At 52.9% G+C, this 17,413-nt stretch overlaps 2 protein-coding genes across 15 annotated transcripts; one reads left to right on the forward strand and one right to left on the reverse strand.

The window, feature by feature from the left end:
• Positions 1–976: 976 nt before the first annotated feature.
• Positions 977–5,054, reverse strand: TCF19 (transcription factor 19). Of its 7 annotated transcripts, none has more exons than XM_070515342.1 (5): positions 4,650–5,054; positions 3,677–4,242; positions 2,025–2,159; positions 1,725–1,755; positions 977–1,403 (listed from the first exon to the last, which is right to left on the reverse strand). In XM_070515342.1, exons 2-5 carry the CDS (start codon positions 3,912–3,914, stop codon positions 1,394–1,396), a joined length of 414 nt encoding a protein of 137 aa, XP_070371443.1. In that variant the 5' UTR covers positions 3,915–4,242; positions 4,650–5,054; the 3' UTR covers positions 977–1,393. The 7 variants fall into 7 exon arrangements, with proteins under 7 accessions (XP_070371443.1, XP_070371439.1, XP_070371440.1 ...); XM_070515338.1 differs by having other exon boundaries at positions 2,025–2,583; positions 3,677–3,770; positions 4,650–4,998; XM_070515339.1 differs by having other exon boundaries at positions 2,025–2,583; positions 4,650–4,830.
• On the forward strand, positions 5,051–17,335 carry CCHCR1 (coiled-coil alpha-helical rod protein 1). 8 transcript variants are annotated; one of them, XM_014837971.3, is made up of 18 exons: positions 5,051–5,227; positions 6,284–6,350; positions 6,429–6,642; positions 8,111–8,408; positions 10,470–10,633; positions 10,732–10,867; positions 11,084–11,194; positions 11,405–11,554; positions 12,133–12,243; positions 12,355–12,461; positions 14,588–14,700; positions 14,881–14,926; positions 15,082–15,218; positions 15,347–15,535; positions 15,631–15,732; positions 16,537–16,688; positions 16,798–16,969; positions 17,197–17,335. In XM_014837971.3, exons 2-18 carry the CDS (start codon positions 6,335–6,337, stop codon positions 17,307–17,309), a joined length of 2,331 nt encoding a protein of 776 aa, XP_014693457.1. In that variant the 5' UTR covers positions 5,051–5,227; positions 6,284–6,334; the 3' UTR covers positions 17,310–17,335. The 8 variants fall into 8 exon arrangements, with proteins under 8 accessions (XP_014693457.1, XP_070371436.1, XP_014693431.1 ...); XM_070515335.1 differs by having other exon boundaries at positions 5,084–5,227; positions 16,840–16,969; XM_014837945.3 differs by having other exon boundaries at positions 5,093–5,227; positions 6,218–6,350.
• The last annotated feature ends 78 nt before the right edge of the window (positions 17,336–17,413 follow it).

A 17,413-nucleotide genomic window follows, 5' to 3' on the forward strand; every position in this document is an offset into this window, starting at 1 on the left:
GAGAGGACCTTATAGGCATGAGCTTGTTCCTAGGAGCCCATGAGGTGGGGTCCTGGGGAAATTTGAGTTGAGCGACTTATTTTTGTCCACACGTGCAGTTACCATGTAGCCCGTTAGCTATTAGGAGCTGGCTTTTTGCTTTCCCCACTCTTATCTGGAAGTCCTCTGTGGCTTTATACTAGGAAATCAAGTCTTTAGATACTTCTTCTGCATATCGCCTTATAGAAACTCCACCTTGGGCTTTCTTGATACCAGCATTCACTTGGTTTTCACTTAAGGTTTTTGCCGACCCTCTCCATAAGTGATTCACCAACGCCACCCCCCCCAACCCCCCCACGTTTTAGTCTTTTAGTCCTGGCTCTGCCACTACCTAATTGGGGCCCTTGCTCTGGGGCTGTTTCCTTGATGGGGAAAACACTTGGGTTGGTAAGTCTAAAGGACAGAAGGGGATGGTCATGCAGGTTGCAATAGAATAGGTCGAGATAAGGCTTTCCTAGTAAGAACTATAGAAATGCTGCTTCGACAATATCTTGGCTTGGTGCAAGGCTCACAGAAGAGAATCAATGTACTATATGTGAGTTAGGTCGATCCACCTGGACCAGGTCAGCATCTGCTCTAGCAGGTGTACCAGGTTTTCTCTCTTCCCGGTAGCACTGGTGAGACTTGGTAAAGTTCTGCCACCTTTATGAACTTAACCAAAACCCCAACTACCTTATTTTAATGGCAGTGGATCTGTTTTCCTTTAAACTAGAAACCTTAATTACCTGGATTCCTTTTTTCCTGTCTCCCACCTCCAACTCATCCCATATATTTGCACGTTTTCAGTGAGCAGGTTCATATTTCTCTGTGCCTTGTCTGCTCATCTCTTCCCCCAAGATTCGGAATTTGTTTTCCAGACCTTACCAAATCCATTCTCCCAAGAATTGGAAAGCAAGGAGTATCAGACCCACAAAAAGAGTAAATGCCTAGGAACGAATGAAGATGCTCATTCTTTATTTGGAAATGGAAGCAAAGCTGTGAAAAGCCAGGTCATGATCATCATGGTCCGTGGCAGAACTACCCACAAGTTCAGGAAGTTTTGAGGCTGTGGTCTAGGTTTTCCCAGAATTCCTTAGGTGGTGCCATCCAAGAACATTAAGAACTCACTTGTTCAAGTCTGGGGCTTACATCTTTCCAGGCATGGCCTCTGCAACTGATGGTTGGTCTGACCACAGATGTTCTAGTGTCCATGACAACAAGGACCTACAGCTTGTAACGGAATTTTCAGCTCACTGGGAACTTCCTACAGGCAGCAATATCTTTGGTAGGAAGCCATCTCTTCTGTCACCTTGGCCATGAGGGCCTGCTCCAGGCCTTGAATCGATATCCTTAGTAATGGACCCTTCCCCTGTAGTCATTCCCTCCTGGGAAGGCAAGGGAAGAAGGGGGCATTTCTTAGGACTCAGTGGCATCCCACTGTGTTCACCCATGGCCTGGAGGTGCCAGCTTTGTCCTCTGGTGCCTTGATGGTGGCCTTAGGTTGGGATGCCTATACGACACCCTGGGCACCGGAAGTCAGCCTCCCTGGCAGCCTGGATGCTGCAGCCAACACAGGCCACATGGAACCAGACATCACAACCATCACACTGAACCCAGGCTACTGTCTCTTCTTGGGGCAGGCAGCAACAAGGGGCTGCACAGGGCTCCCCACCCCCAACTGCAGGGGGAGCCATGGGGGTGCTCACTGGGTGCTTCCGAGGACGCCCACGTCGATTTCTGAAGAAAGTGACATAAAAACGAGGGTCACTGGAAACCTGTAGAAGCTTAGAACTGTCCCCTGGATAATCACAGAGCGAACCTAGATAGACTCACTAGACTAATGGTGAAGCTGGTTAGTAGAGCTAAACCAGGTCTTGCCATTCCAACATGTGTTCCACCTCTGCCCACCTCCCATCTCCCTCCCCTGAGCAGAGGGCCACCTCCCAGCCTGGAGCTCTAAAAATGAATAAAAAGCCAGTGAAATTGAGACAACGATCTCCACTTACCCGCTGGGTGTAAGTGGGGTTTTCTCAACACGGAGTTTCTTCCTGGGCTCCATAAGGACTGGTGGGGGGCTCTCAGGAGCCTCTCTCTCATCATCCAGTTCTGCCAACACTCGGTGAGCTGATTTCCTCCGATTCCTTGGGGGTGGGGCAGAAGGAGTGGTCCCCACTTCCCCAGGGGGTGTGGGAACAGGCAAGCTCTGTGGCCCACCCCCACTCCTGGAGAAGGTGAGGGGCTGGGGCTGGAGCTTGCTGAGGCTGCCAATGGAGTTGAGGATCAGCGTGGCCTTGGGGGCAGGGGAGAGGGTGCTGAGGGGGCGCTGTGGAGCGCCCTGGGAGGGCAGCATGGGCCGGAAACCAGCCCCGGTTCCCTCTTCTCCCCTAGACCGTGGGATGGTAATGGCAGCAAAATCTTGAGGTTTGACGCGGACTTGCTGAAACATGAAGTAGAACTCTGAGGGGCTGGTTCCTGGGGGCCCTTCAGGGCCAAAGGTCAGAAGGTCACCATCACTCAGCTCTAGCCTGTGACCCCTTGGGAGTCGGACATTATTGACCAAAGTCCCTGTTGATGGTGAAACACCAGGCAGATACAGAGAAGGACAAAACAGAAATGACCAGAGTCAGTCAGGAGTGGGGGAATCTGGCCCCGTTTGATTTGCTGGGGCACATGAGGAAGAACTTGACACCTGTCATGAAATTCTCTCACATTCTAAGTACCTCAGCAGGTGATATCAGAGATTAAGCTCCTTGTGAGCTGGGAACAAGATTTATTTTTCTTATGCCCTCCCACAGGGCACATGAAGGGAATGGACTCCTTCCCTCACTCTAGTGAGGTCTAATTCTCAGAGACACACTCATCCGGCCTCAACTCAAGTTATCATCAGCATAGCTCATCCTGTGTGGGTTCAAATCCTAGCTCCACCACTTACCAGCTATGTGACCCTGGACAAGTCAACCTCTCCATACCTCATTTCCTTTGCCTGTAAGATGGGGATGATATTCACGCTCACCTACATTCAATGCACTTAAAACAGTGCCTGGTTTGTAATAGTAAGCACTGCATGACTGTTGGCTACCAATGTTATTCAATCCCCACAACACTCCAAAACAGACCTTACAAAGACTTAGATTTTACCTAAGAGGAAACTAAGACCCAAAGAAAAGTAATAGGCCAGAGGTTTCACCAGGGCCCAGTGGCAGAGCTCAGATGTGAACCCAGGACTTCTGAGACTGGCTGTTGCTGCCCTCAAGCCAGGGAGTAAGACACAGACCAAGATCATTAAAACAATTCAGCGTATAACTGCCTTAAGACAGGAACAAGACATCTCAGCAAAGCTGGAAACTGAGTCAAGTCTGAGCTTGGCCCCCAACAGCCCCAGAGCAACCCCACAGTTTGTACTTCCCTGATGATGCCCCAGGCCCTGGATCTACCTCGCAGTCCTAGCATGAGCTAAACAGGGGCCCTTGAGGATCAGCCTGGCAAAGAATTTCTGACACAGCACATTTCTGGTGGGAAGACGGAGGTCTGGACTACAACTGTCCATCAAACCTGAGAGGGAGTCTGGGAGGCAGGCAGGGTCTCTGTGGAGTCCCTTAATCATTCCAGCCCAGAACTGTGACTGCCCAAGTGCAAGGCTGCCCTGCTCACTGCTCACCTTGGCTGCTATGGTCCTCCAGGCTGACCCTCCAGTCATCGCCCCAGCGCTCAGCGTGCAGCTCCGCGTGGACTCCAGAGATGAGGCCAGGCTCCTGCTGGGGCCGCAGGGCCACATCACACAGGTCGGCCCTGTGGCCCAAGCGATAGGTGCAGCCAGCTTCGCTTGGGGGGTGGAAGGTGTAGAGATCACCGCCCCTACCGCCCCCTATGCGTAGCAGCTGGAAGCAGGGCAGCATGGGCGGTGCCCCGTCCCCACCACCTCTTCCACTTCAGGAATCCGTCACCTTTCCCACTCCTGGGCGATTCATGGCTGGGCTAAGGTTACTTTCCGTCTGACACAAACTTGAGCTGAACTTTGTGCAATTTCAGCTTTGAGCACACTCCTTGGACAGTGCAAACTCGGAGGGTAAGGAGCCTAGGCACGCGATGCAAAATTGGCTGTCAAGTAGCTTTGCAACTGAAAAATTCGGAGAAGGTCCCGGTGCAGTGCAAACCCTAACACGTCCTACAGCACCTTAGGTGAACCGGATCCTCAGGCCGCAAAATATTCGCAGAACCTTCAATCTGTGCAAGGCAATATACATTAGGCAGCTTCTGGGGAAATATACTGTAGGTGTGTGCATGGGGGGACCCTGCTTCTGTGCAATACTAACTTGTCACCTCAATGTAATTTGGAGAAAAGAAGCTTTATCCTGTCAGATCTGCTCATCCAAATGGAGTAATCTAGCTCGCCCGCGCCTCGCTCTTCTGGCCAATCCTTCACTCATAACTAATTAGCTTGAACCCCAGTGGGAAGTGAATCCACTGTCACCCCCCAAAAGGCAGTGCAAACGGGTCCTTACGCTCTCCAACAAAATGGATCTAAACCTCGACTTCTCCAGGTGGGATAAAAACAGAGGAAAGTGCTCCCCAAGATCACGCAAGGCAAACCCAGCCTTTTCCCTCCACGCCCCAGCCTCGTTTCTGATTACCGCGCGGTGCAGTCTCGGAGTGATCTCCTCTCCAGGCAGTGCCAAGCCTCTCGGCGGCCCCGGGACCCCTCGGGCTCCGGCCGGTGCCGGCGCTCCAGCGGCTGTTTGACAGCGAGGAAGCCGAGGCCAGAAGGGGCGCGGCCTCCGCGCGCGGGCAGCGCCGACCCCGCCTTCGGAATTCCCGGGCCCGAACTTCGCGCCGAGGGATCCCGCCCCCGTGCCATTCCTGATTGGCCAGATCATTTGCCCTCCTCCGCTCCATTGGGCGGCGCGCTGGGAGGGTCTCTGATCTCCCGCCTTCCGCTTTTTCTGATTAGTTCACACGTTTTCCCGGGTTCCCGGAGTTGGGAGGAGCCGCCAGGGCGCGGAGCTGTCTCAACTCCGTAATTGGGCCCGGCTTCAGACACTACTGCGCATGCGTGCGCCTCTTCCCTGCCTCCTTCCGGGGTCAAACGGGGCTTTAGAGCGGCCCGCCAACCTGCCCGCTTTGCGCAGGCGCGGTCAGGAGTGGAAGCCGCGCCCGGGGGCGAGATATAGGGGGTGTGGTCAAAAGGCAGAGGGAGGGGTTCTCGCGCTGGGTAAGGGGCATTCGGGAAGAGTCGGTTGGGGGCGGGAAGGGGCTGAGCGGGGGAGCGAGGGTGGGTTCAGGGGTGCAGAGGGGAAGCGGGGCACGGGGGGCCGGGTAAAAGAACAGATGAGGTGGTCAGAACAGCCTTAGAGCTCAGGGCCCGGCAGGGTGAAGACTCAGGGATATCTGGGGCGTTGGGGGGGCAGAGAACCGGCTATTGAATAGAGAGATGAGGGTGAGAGTGAGGGAACAGAATAATTCCTTCAGAAAAACAGAGTAGGAGGGAGGGAGGGGCAGAGAAATCCCAGATTGGGGGGAGAATAGATGAATTCGGGTGGGAGAGTAGGGAGATAGTGAAGACCCTCTCTATGCTCTAGGACTCCAGAGAGAGGACGGTGGGCGACAGGAATGGAAGCTGATGGGATAGTAGAGAGAAACTGAGAAGAAAGTTGTTGGAAGGGTTTGGATGAGATGTCAGGAAGCTGGCTTTACTGCCAAGGGATCTAGGCTGCTTGGATTCCCAGGGGTCCTGGGGAGGCATCCTACCCTACATGTAGCCAGATTATTCTGGGGCCAGGCCTGGGGCCACCACTTGAATAGGAAAGGACCCAGGAGGCATGGCTTGGTGGGGTCTGGATGGGCTTCCCCAAGGCCTTGCTGAGCCATGGAGAGAACTCTGGAGATTGGGCTCACAACCCCTGCACAGCATACCTCCTTTCTCACCTCCGACCAGGAACGGCAGAGACTATAGAAACTTGAGGAGGGTAAAGGCACTCCCAGAATCCTCAAAGTATGAGTAAAGCCTAAGAGAGCTCCCTCTCAGCCCGTCTCAGTAAATTCCCTCCATCTCATGCTTATTGTCATAGTTCTGTCAGGAACTAGATTAGGTCAAGCAAGTGATCTTCGGGTATTTCCTGCTTCTTTTGGAAAGCAGGAAAAGAGGAGCTGAGGGTTGGTTGGACCTGGCTGTTATTTAAGGATTGTGACTTTGTTATTGTAGGGGCTTTCTCTTTGGAAGGTGGTCTGAAAATTGAATTGGAGTGTCCTTGTTTCTCCTATTGTCCAGGGGAACATAGATGGCTGGACACTGAATCTAGAGACTTCAAATAATGTGGAAATGTTTCGACCTTCAGGTCAGTGGGACCTGGCAAGGGGACTGGTGATTGCCTCTCCCTGGGAAGCTGACCATCTTTGTCCTTGTGATTCCTCAGGTTCCACTGGGCTGATTCCCCCATCCCACTTCCAAGCTCGACCCCTTCCAGCTGTGCCAAGAATGGCTCCCACCTGGATCTCAGACATTCCCCTGGTCCAACCCCTGGCCCATCAAGATGTCTTAGAGAGGCGGCCAGACAACCAGAGACCTCAAGTGATCATGTGGGAACGAGGTGTTTCTGGCAATGGTCAGGAGCCAAGGCAGAGAGGCAGGTAGGGATCCATTATCACTTTTCTTGGGCTTGCTTGCCAGTGACCCTTCTTCACTGAAAAAGATTTCTTACCCTATTTCAACCCTTAGTTCTATAATTTGGTTATTTTTACATAGGCAACTATTGGTGCCTACAATGCATAAATAACAAGGCAGTGTGTTAGATGCTTGGGATGGGGATAACAAAAATGAATAAGAGAAACCCCACTATCAAGGAATTTAACCTCCTAAGAGACTGACCAACAGCTGATCATAAAAAGCATAGTATAAGGCAAGATGAAGAAGTGTGAACTAGGAATATAGACTGTGTACTGTAATATGTGGATTCATTCGGATGGAGTACATGCCATTGGAGGTGGTCATGCTATTTGTCGTGTGTTGTCTATAAAAATTCTTGACGTTTTGTGTGCGTCTTTTCCCAAATGTAGTGGAACGTCATTCTGCGATTTTGCCCTAGAGTGGAATTGCAGATGGGTCTACCTTGGACCCCCATCAAAGAGGAAGGATCATGATGATGAAAGGGGAGCACTGGAGTGGGTTTCAGGAGGTGGAAATTCTCCCCTCTTTCTTCATACCTGCCTCAAACTTTTCCTTGCCCTTAAATCAGAATTCGGAAGTCTCTGCATGTTCTTCCAGCCTCTCCAATTCAGAATGTGTGGCCTAATGATGTGCCCGGTTGATGTTTAATATATCTGCCTGTATATAGCTCTCTCTATAGATCGTGTTCCATGATCTCAGCTAGCCTTAGGTCCTGTGAGCCCTAGTTTGGCTACCAGCTAGGGCTCCTGTGGCCAGTCACTTAATTTCTCTAGGCTCCAGATCCCTGCCACTGAAAAAAAAAATCCTGTGGTTCTGGGCCTCAGTGAGGGAGCTGTGTCAAGAGCCATGTTATATGCTGGTTAAACTTTGTGTGACACCAGTAGACTGTGTTCTCCAAAGGTTGGAACTTTGTAATTTATTGCTGTCCTGTCCTCTCACCCTCCTCATACAGTATACCTAACACTCAGTAAATGCTTTTAACTAGCTCGTGGCCTCACCATGTGATACTGGAAGCCTTGACCCCTCTTTCTTCATACCTGCCTCAAACTTTTCCTTGCCCTTAAATCAGAATTCAGAAGTCTCTGCATGTTCTTCCAGCCTCTCCAATTCAGAATGTGTGGCCTAATGATGTGCACAGTTGATGTTTAATATATCTGCCTGTATATAGCTCTCTCTAGAGATCGTGTTCCATGATCTCAGCTAGCCTTAGGTCCTGTGAGCCCAGACAGTGGACCTGATGTGCTTAGTAGGGCCTCGACGAATGACAATGGTGAGGGAAATGCAGAGATCCCCATGGCCCAGCTTCATCCTCCTCATCTCCCCATGTGGGAAGAGAAGGATTCTCTTCTCCTTCTCCTGTTTCCATTTATGCCCTTGGCCACTTTCCTAGCACCAGAGACAGGTCTCACCTATGCTAATCTATCTTTGAAGGTCCCTGGAGGGGTCGCAGGCCCTGAGCCAGCAGGCTGAGCTGATCTCTCGGCAGCTGCAAGAGCTGTGGCGGCTTGAGGAGGAGGTCCGGGCCCTGCGGGAGACCTCACTGCAGCAGAAGATGAGGCTGGAGGCCCAGGCCATGGAGCTGGAGGCTGTGGCACGGGCAGAGAAGGCTGGCCGAGCTGAGGCTGAGGGCCTGCGTGCTGCCTTGGCCGGGGCCGAGGTTGTCCGGAAGAACCTGGAAGAGGGGAGCCAGCGGGAGCTGGAGGAGGTTCAGAGGCTGCACCAAGAGCAGGTGAATGTGGGGGTGGGAAGGGTTCAGTTTCATAATGGTGAACTGGCAGTAGCTTCCAAGCAGAGAGCGGGAACCAAAAAGGCCACCAGCAGTGGAGTGATGAGATTTTTGGAAGGTGAAAAAACAGATGACCTGGAAAGAGGGAGAACTTGGGTGTTTTGGGCTTACTCAGATCGCACTTTTTTCCAGGCTCAGGTGACCCCCCACCACTTGAAGCCCTCCTTCCCCTTCCAGTAGGAAGTAGACTGTCTTCCTACTTTGCTCCAGATACTCAGTTCATCTGGGAGCCTTGGCGCGTGGGCAGAGGGGTGAGAAAGGTGGGAGTGGGGTCCTAAGGTGGACTGGGGAGAGAAGATTATTCAGTCAGCAAGCATTTAGCAGTGTTCACTCTGCCATCCCTGAGATAGGAGCCAGGACTCTGGGGTAAGCAAATCAGCCTGAGTCCTTGTGAGTGGAGCTAATAGCCTAATGGGGGACACACACATTTAACACTTAATTTAATCCTAATTAATTCATTGCAATTGGGAGAAGTGCCATAAAGGAGAAGGACAAGGAAGCCCTAACCTGGTAGGGGGTTAGGGAAGGCCATCCTAATCGGTCGACATGTTAAGAAATGAAACGATAAAGGCACTGGAAGAAAACATGGGTGAATTCCTTTATAACCTTGGAATGGGGAAGGCCTGTACTTATGAATCAAAATCCAGAGCCATTAAAGAAAAGATTGATACACTGTATAATACTGAATTTAGCAATGACAAAATAAAAGTAAAATCAAAGGATAAATGATAAACTAGGGAAGAATATTTACAGCTCATATCACAGGAAAAGGCTGATATCTTCACTATATAATGTGTGCCTAGAAATTGATAAGGGAAAGACAGCAATCCAGCCAGAAAATTGACAAAGGAGAGAGTTCAAAGGAAAGTATAAAGGGCCTTTAGATTCACGAAAGATGTTTAATGATAAGAGTTGACATTTGTGCTGAATAGGAGTCGGCTGGTGAGGAGGCAGGTGGGGACGCGATGGGAGCTGGTGCGACACTTGGCAGCATGGGGGACAGGAAGAGGCCAGGGGGGCTCTGGATGGTGTGAGGATTGTGAGGCCTCGGGCCTGTTCAGAACTTTATACTTTACCTTAAGAGCAATGAGCAACCGTTGAAAGGTTTTAAACAGGGAGATGACATGATCAGATTTGTATTTTATGTCTAAAATGACTAGTTTTGTGATTTAAGTCCTAAATGATCACTTTGTGGTATGGAGATTGCACTAGAGGGGGCCAGACCAGAAATGAGGGCAGCACTCTCCCTCCTTCACCATCAGTCCCACGGCTCTTTCAGTGTCTCCAACACCCTTACCACCGTTTGAGCTACAGAGAGAAAAAGACAAGCTTCCCAGAGCTTCCTTTCAAAGGGGGTGTGGCAGATAGTAAGCACATGCAGGAGTTCACTTCAGTTGATAGTAAGTGCTGGAAGGCCGTGACCAGGTGATAGGACAGAGTGGGTGGTGGGTGGGGACTGCAGCCCAGGGAGGCCTTCCCGAGGAGGTGATGTCACCTAGGATTTGAGGAGTGGGGAGGCCAAGCCTTCAGGTAGACTCTGAGGTGGGAAAGAGCTGGCTTGTTGGGGTGAAGAAGGGAGGGCACTGGCTGGAGCAGAGTGGGCAGTGGGAGATCGGTAGGAGATGGGCTCAGGGAAGTGGGCGGAGGCTGGGCTGTGATGGGCTTGGCAGACTAAGAGAAGCTGAATTTTGGTCTGAATGCCATGGTCAGCCACTGGAGGTTTTTAAAGACTGGTCAGGAGGTTGTTGCCATTGTCCAGGCCAGAGGTGAGGGCAGCTTACCTCAGCTGGTGGCAGTGGAGATGGAGAGGAGTGAGACATGTTTGGGGAGGAGACCTGACAGGAACTGCTGATGAATGGGAGGGTGACGGGAGAGTGAGGCGCCAAATCTTGATTTTGCCATGCGCAGTTGGGTGATTTGGGACAGGGCCAAAGCAGGGGGGATTTTGAAAGCCCAGATGTGGGAGAGAGCTGGCCCCTGCTGAGCCCCCTCTTCTCTCTGCAGCTCTCCTCCTTGACGCAGGCTCACCAGGAAGCTCTTTCCAGTTTGACCCACAAAGCTGAGGGCTTGGAGAAGTCTCTGAATAGTCTGGAAACCAAGAGGGCCGGGGAAGCCAAGGAGCTGGCTGTGGCCCAGAGGGAGGCCGAGCTGCTGCGGAAGCAGCTGAGGTAAGGGAGGGGAAGGGAGGTGGCTAAAGGGAGATGTGGGTGGGGCAGGTCTCTAGGGTGCCCCACTGATGGTTCCCCTATTTCCACCTCAACCCTAGCAAGACCCAAGAAGACTTGGAGGCTCAGGTGAACTTGGTTGAGAATCTAAGGAGATATGTTGGGGAACAAGTCGCTCCCGAGGTCCAGAGCCGGACATGGGAATCAGAGCGACAGGAGCTTCTAGAAACTGTGCAGGTGAGAGAGTGCAGGGTGCATCTGTGCCAGGATGGGGAGTGGGACTGGAGGGCTGAAGGATCAGGTCTTGGGAGAGGGGTGGCCCCTGGAGAAGAAAACAGTCCCCAGGAGAGAAGGCATTGCCGTTGAGAGGGTGCAGACTGGCTGCTGCCTGAGGGCCGGCATGGAGGCCCTATGGAGGCGGCTGCTCTCTGTCCCTCCCTCTCCCACCCACAGCACTTGCAGGAGGACCGGGATGGCCTGCACACCACAGCAGAGCTGCTGCAGGTGCGTGTGCAGAGCCTCATGCACATCCTCTCCATGCAGGAGGAGGAGCTGGCCAGGAAGGTAGGCCCCTGCCCCAGGCCCCGCTTCCCCCGGTACCTCTCTGTGGGTGGGAGGGGTTGCTGTGCTGCCAGAACCTGCCGGGATCTTTCTTTCCTTGAAGGCGTATTCTCCCTGTGTCTCCTGTTGCTGGGGCAGGACAGAAGAAACAGAAAACACCTCCTTCCTCTGCTCCCCAGGAGCCCACACTTTCCCCATTCCTCCACCTTGCAGGTTCAGCCTTCAGATTCCCTGGAGCCTGAGTTCACCAGGAAGTGCCAGTCCCTGCTGAAGGGCTGGCGGGAGAAGGTGTTTGCCCTCATGGTGCAGCTGAAGGCCCAGGAGCTGGAGCACAGAGGATGCAAGGAGCAGCTGAAGGGACAGGTCACTTGGTGCCCTCTTTCTTCCCAACTCCTTGCTCCTTACATATGGGGTGACATTTATTCAACAAATATTTATTGCGTGGTTACCACGTGCTGGGAACACAGCCCTGAACAAAGACAGACAAGTACCTGCTCTAAGGAGCTTATATTACATAGGAGCTTACATAGGAGCGGGAGTCACGTAATAGGCAAGAAAACAATTAGATGATGTCAGGTAGTTATATGTGCTCTAGAGAAAAATGTAACAGATCCTGTGAGAGACAGAGACCGTGGGGTGGGCCAGCCTTAGGCAGGATGGTCAGGAACGGCCTCTCTGAGGAGGTGACAGTGTCTAAGGATGGGAGGCATGGGCAGAGGTGGTAGGTCCTTGTGGGTGGGTCACAGGGCAGTTTCTCAAGGTGTGGGCACATGGAACATGCTTCTGGAAGGAAACCTGGACTCAGACTCCATTCTCGGGAACCCAAGCTCCTTGTCTCCCTGCATGGCATTCTTTCAGAGACCGGGGCACCTGCCCCTTCATTCCAGTGCCGCCCTCCAGCTTGCTGCTCTAGCCATGCCCTGCCTCCTCTCCTCCCGCAGGTGGCAGAGCTCCAGGAAAGAGCTGCAGCCCAGAGCCAGGAGCAGGCCATCCTGCAGCGCTCCCTGCAGGACAAAGCCGCAGAGGTGGAGGTGGAGCGGATGGGCGCCAAGGTCAGTGTCTGAGACAGGCAGAGGCTAAGGGAGGCCAGGGAAATCCCTGGCCCGGGTCTGTGGGCCGGAGCCGCGGGGAGGGGACCCTTGTCTTTACCGCATCCTTCCCAGGCCCTGCAGGTGGAGCTGAGCCGGGTTCAGGAGGCCCAGCGCCGGCGGCAGCAGCAGACGGCCATGGCCGAGGAGCAGCTGAAGCTTGTAGCCACTGCTGTCAGCAGGTACCTTGGGAGGCGGGTGTGGAGTGGTATTTCTGCTTCCCCAGCTTCTTGGGCACCTTGGAGTTCAAGAGCCTCAGGCAAGAGGGGCTGGAGAGCTATCAGCTGGAGTATGCAAGGCAGAGGTAGGTAGCCCTGTACAAGTCCTTGCTTTTGTGTTTTCCTGGGGCACCCCCTCCACGTTCACACCAGGCTCACTTGTTATGACTCCCACTGCACACTTTGTTGGAGGTGAGGCAACGCCTCCTGCAGTTTGCTCTAGTACTGGCTTGAGCTAAACAGAGCACCTGGGAGGATCTCCACCTACTGAGCTGTTGGAGGATGGGGAGTGTGGCTACTTGCTTTTCCTTCCTTTCTTTAAAATTTTACAGGCATACCCTGAGGAGTTGAAAAAAAAATTTACTCTTTATTTTAAAGCTGTACACCTACTGGCCTACTAGATACTCCATCTAAAATGTATGCCAGTTTCCTTCTCGGTCAATTGCAAGCCTGTGTCTCTCATACCAACTTCCTAGTTTTCTTCCCAACTCTTGTTACATAACCTTTAGAAAGCCATCTAAGGAGAAACACAAGCTTCTTCACATTGGTAACAGCCCCCCTCAGCCGTGGACGTTGGGGTGCTGAGAGGGATCCACATAAAGATCCTAGCACAGTGCCTGGCTTGTCGTCTGTACTCTGCAGAAGTCTGCTGTTCCCATGAGGCTCTTCTTGATGGATCAAATAACAGTTTTTGTTTTAGCAAAGTTGTGATGCAGGATGGGTCCTTGCCCACTAGCCCCTTCTGTTGGATTTGTACCTTGGGGACTAATTTAACTTTAAAAAATTATGAAAAATTTCAAACATGCACAGGACAAGAGAGACTAGTTATGATGAACCACCACCCAGATTCAATCCATTGCATGTGCCTCCTACCTCTAGGAGAGGAGAGAGAAGCGCTGTGGACAGGGTTTTACTTCAGTACCAGGACATCACTGCAATGGTTCTTATTAATGATTTTATTGCCAGAAAGTCCCCTAGGCTTAAAACAACCCAAACTTGGTTTGTTGCTAGGTTTGTTAGTCTGTAGATCGCTTGGAGACCTTACCAGAAAATGGCTTTCGTAAGAGCCCCCGCAGTAGGTGTTGAAGTACCCACTCACACCATTTTCAGATAAAAGTGATCTCTGCTGTGCTGCTAGGGACATGACCCCCAGCCTTTGAGGGCCGCTTGTTTTTCTGTCTGTGCAGACTTGGACTCTCCTGGGGAGTTCCTGCCCTGCCTCTGGATACTGCCTGGGCCTCCTCCCCGGGGGCCTGGTTAGGGTTCTGAGCTCTCATGAGCCACACTGGCCCTGCTTTGGGTACCACCCACTGATAAATCATGGGCCTGCCTCCACTGGTATCAGGGAATTGTTAGAGAGGATGACTTTGATCTCTGATGCATAATAGTGACCAAAAAATAGATCGTGAGAAATAAGCTTCTCAGGTTGTTTGAGAAGATACACAGCCATTTAATGCCGCCTTGTGGCAAGGGCCCCTTAGAACTGATGGCAGCTATGGGCTTTGTTCCTTAGAGAAATGCACATAACTTCATATAACCCATACAGCACCAGGAGATTCCCTAAACCCAGAGACATGTCCAGGGGCGAGCAGGTGAAGTCAGAATGAGCTGGAGATTAGGCAGCGGTACAGCACTCATTTTTGCCACTGTAGAATCGTTTTCAGTGAACTCTTTGCTGTGCTATGGCATCCGGGCCAGATAAGGTCTGACTTCGGGAACCTCATTATGGTTTTTACTGCAGGGCTGTTTTTAAAGACACTGATTGCTAGGATCCACACAAGAAGCTTACCATGGGTTTTGGGACCAGAAAGCTGTGCTTTCCTTATGAGCAAGTGGATCATTTTTACCCGATAGTCACTCAAGGGCTTAAGCTCTCAGATTTTCTTCTTTTATCCACTGAGGAGCTCAGACATGACTGGCAGGTGCAGAGTTGGGGCCCCTGCTCTTGGCCTCAGCTTCTCTTTTCCCTGCTCTGACTTCCCCTGCCCTGCTTTCCCCATGCATGTACATAGCAGGACAGGGCAGAGGGAGTCAACTCCTTTTGGGAAGGAGGTGGGGTTGGAAGGTCAGTGACCTCCCGCCTTCTCTAGCTTTCAGACCTGGCTCCAGTGCACCGTGGCCAAGGTGGAGCAGGCTGCAGCCCGGCTGCCCAGCCTCAGCAACCGAGTCAGCTATGCCGTCCGCAAGGTCCACACCATTCGGGGTGGGTAGGGTGACTCCCAGATGCACCCTAGCCCTGCCCCTGCCCCACCAGCCCTCTCTCATCCCACCTTCATCCTCCTGCCTCCTCACGGGTCCAGGCATCTTTTCCCCTTACTCCCTCATCTCCCCTTTTCTCCTCCACAAAGTTATCCTGCTGTAGCTCTCGGCCTTTTCTCCCCAGGCCTGATGGCTCGAAAACTGGCCCTTGCTCAGCTGCGCCAGGAGAGGTGAAGTTCCGGGCACTTTGAGGTGGATCAGGGAGGGGAGTGGGGCTTTAAGGTGTTTGTTGCTGGGACCCCTAACAGTGAGGACCGAGGAGGGATGACTTGAGGGTGAGGCAGGTGGGTGAGTTCCTCTGACTCTGTTTTTCCTTCTGTCTCAGCTGCCCTCCACCCCCACCGGCTATAGATGTGAGCCTGGAGTTAGAGCAGTTGCGGGAAGAACGGAACCGCCTGGATGCAGAACTGCAGCTGAGTGCCCACATCATCCAGCAGGAGGTGGGCCGGGCCCGGGAGCAAGGTACGCCTGGTCCTGACTCACTGAGCTCCAGCAGGGGCCAGAGTCTGGTGTGTTGGGGATGGAGAGAAACAGGCAAGAGCCGGCATCCAGGGCAAGGAGAGGCCTGAGTGAGCGCCTCCTCTTCCCAGGGGAGGCAGAGCGGCAGAAGCTGAACGAGGTCGCCCAGCAGCTGGAGCAGGAGCTGCAGCAGACCCAGGAGTCCCTGGCCAGTGTGGGGCTGCAGCTGGAAGCGGCTCGCCAGGGCCAGCAGGAGAGCACAGAGGAGGCCGCCAGTCTCCGGCAGGAGCTGACCCAGCAACAGGAGATCTATGGGCAAGGTGTGCACAGGGGAAATGGGCAAATCCATGGAGGGTGGGGTGGGAACCATGAACCAGGGCTCCCCCTGCCATACCCCATCTGTGCCTCACCCCAGCTCTGCAAGAGAAGGTGGCTGAAGTGGAAACTCGCCTGCGGGAACAGCTCTTAGAAACAGAAAGGAGACTGAACGAGGCTCGGCGGGAGCATGCCAAGGCCGGTGAGATTTGCTGGAGTGGATATGGGCTTCCAGGAAGAAGGCAGTCTTGAGACATAAGGTTATTTAAAAAAAGTTTTTTAAAGCATGCAAATAGTGAAGTTATCAAGACATGGTGCTGATGAATTTTCAGGTGGTGTACACACCCATACAGGTAGCACTCAGGTCAAGCAACAGCATGTGACCAGCCCTGCGGTCACTCCCCTCCACAAAGGCAACCACCGTCCCAACATCTCACACCCATGATTACCCCCGACTTTTTATTGAGAAGAACTTCCAACACCTAGACAAGTTCAGAAGAATCATGTAATGGATACTCATGTACCTTCTCTAACTAGATGCAGCAGTTACTAACCTTGTCACGCTCCTCTCTGTCTATATATACACACACCTCAATATGTACATTTTTTGGAATCATTTAAAGTAAGTTGCAAACATCAGCTGCGTCTCCCACAAAGAGGAAAATTTCCTGTGAAACCTCCATACCATTGTTACACTTTAAGAAAATGAACATTAATTGCACAAAATCTCATGTCCAATCCATATTCAGATTTCTCCTAAGGGACTCCGGGAAGGTTTGGGCATGGGGAAGGTACTTTGGCTTCACCGATTCATAGGCTCCTAGAGCAGCAGCCCACCCTCCCACTGTACACAAGAGACTGAGAGCCACGGAGTGTAAGTGGCTTCCCTCCGTCACAGAGCTGGGGACCCAGCATTCTTGCCTGTCATTCCAGTCTCTTTTTCTGGTGCTTCACTGCCCCTGGGCTGCCCCACACCTGTCCCCTCTGTGCCCTGGCTTCCCTGCAGTGGTCTCCCTGCGTCAAATCCAGCGCAAAGCCGTCAGGGAAAAGGAGCGGAACCAGGAGCTCAGGCGCCTGCAGGATGAGGCCAGGAAGGAGGAGGGGCTGCGGCTGACACAGCGCCTGCAGGAGCTGGAGAGGGACAAGAACCTCATGCTGGTAGGGGACGGCAGAGACTGGGCCCTGGGGTTGGTTGGGGTGAGAGGTGTGGAAAGGGGAGGGGGAGGCTCTGCCTGGGTTAGGTGGCGTTTAACCCTCTCCTTCCCAGGCCACCTTGCAGCAGGAGGGTCTCCTCTCCCGTTACAAGCAGCAGCGACTCTTGGCAGTTCTTCCTTCCCTAATGGAGAAGGGGAAGTCTGTGGAGTCCAGCCCCAGGCCCCCAGAGTCTTCAGCACCTGCCCCTCCAGCAGCGGCATTCTCCACCAGGCAGGCCACGAAAGGTAATGGTCTAGGTAGGAGGAGACAAGTGGGGGGACTTCAGGAACCTCTCCTCCAGACACTTGAGGACATGAGCCTTGTTGTCTGTGACCCTTGGAGACCCCCAGCCTCTTGTATCCACGCCCACGTTGGACCAGAGAACCTTCTGCCTCAGAGAAGGTTCCTCTGCACGGTAACCAAGACAGCCTTCTCTTGTCTGGCTCTTATCCGTTGGGGTCTTCTTTCCTAGGATCCCTCTGTGTCCTGCTCGATGACCTCCAGGGCCTGAGTGAGACCATTTGCAAAGAGCAAGCCATTCCTCAAGGAGACAACCAGAACTCTCCTGCTTCAGTCTGCTCCTGAGCAGCCGGATGCTCTGAGCACCTGGGAGCTTAAGGGGGTCCCAGAGGTTTGTGGAGAAGTGGGGTGGGGGGTGGGGGGGCCATCCCAGCCCTCTTCCCCATCCA

The sequence above is a fragment of the Equus asinus genome, chromosome 8 (genome assembly GCF_041296235.1).
Source record: "Equus asinus isolate D_3611 breed Donkey chromosome 8, EquAss-T2T_v2, whole genome shotgun sequence".
In the NCBI taxonomy this organism is placed as follows: Eukaryota; Metazoa; Chordata; class Mammalia; order Perissodactyla; family Equidae; genus Equus; species Equus asinus.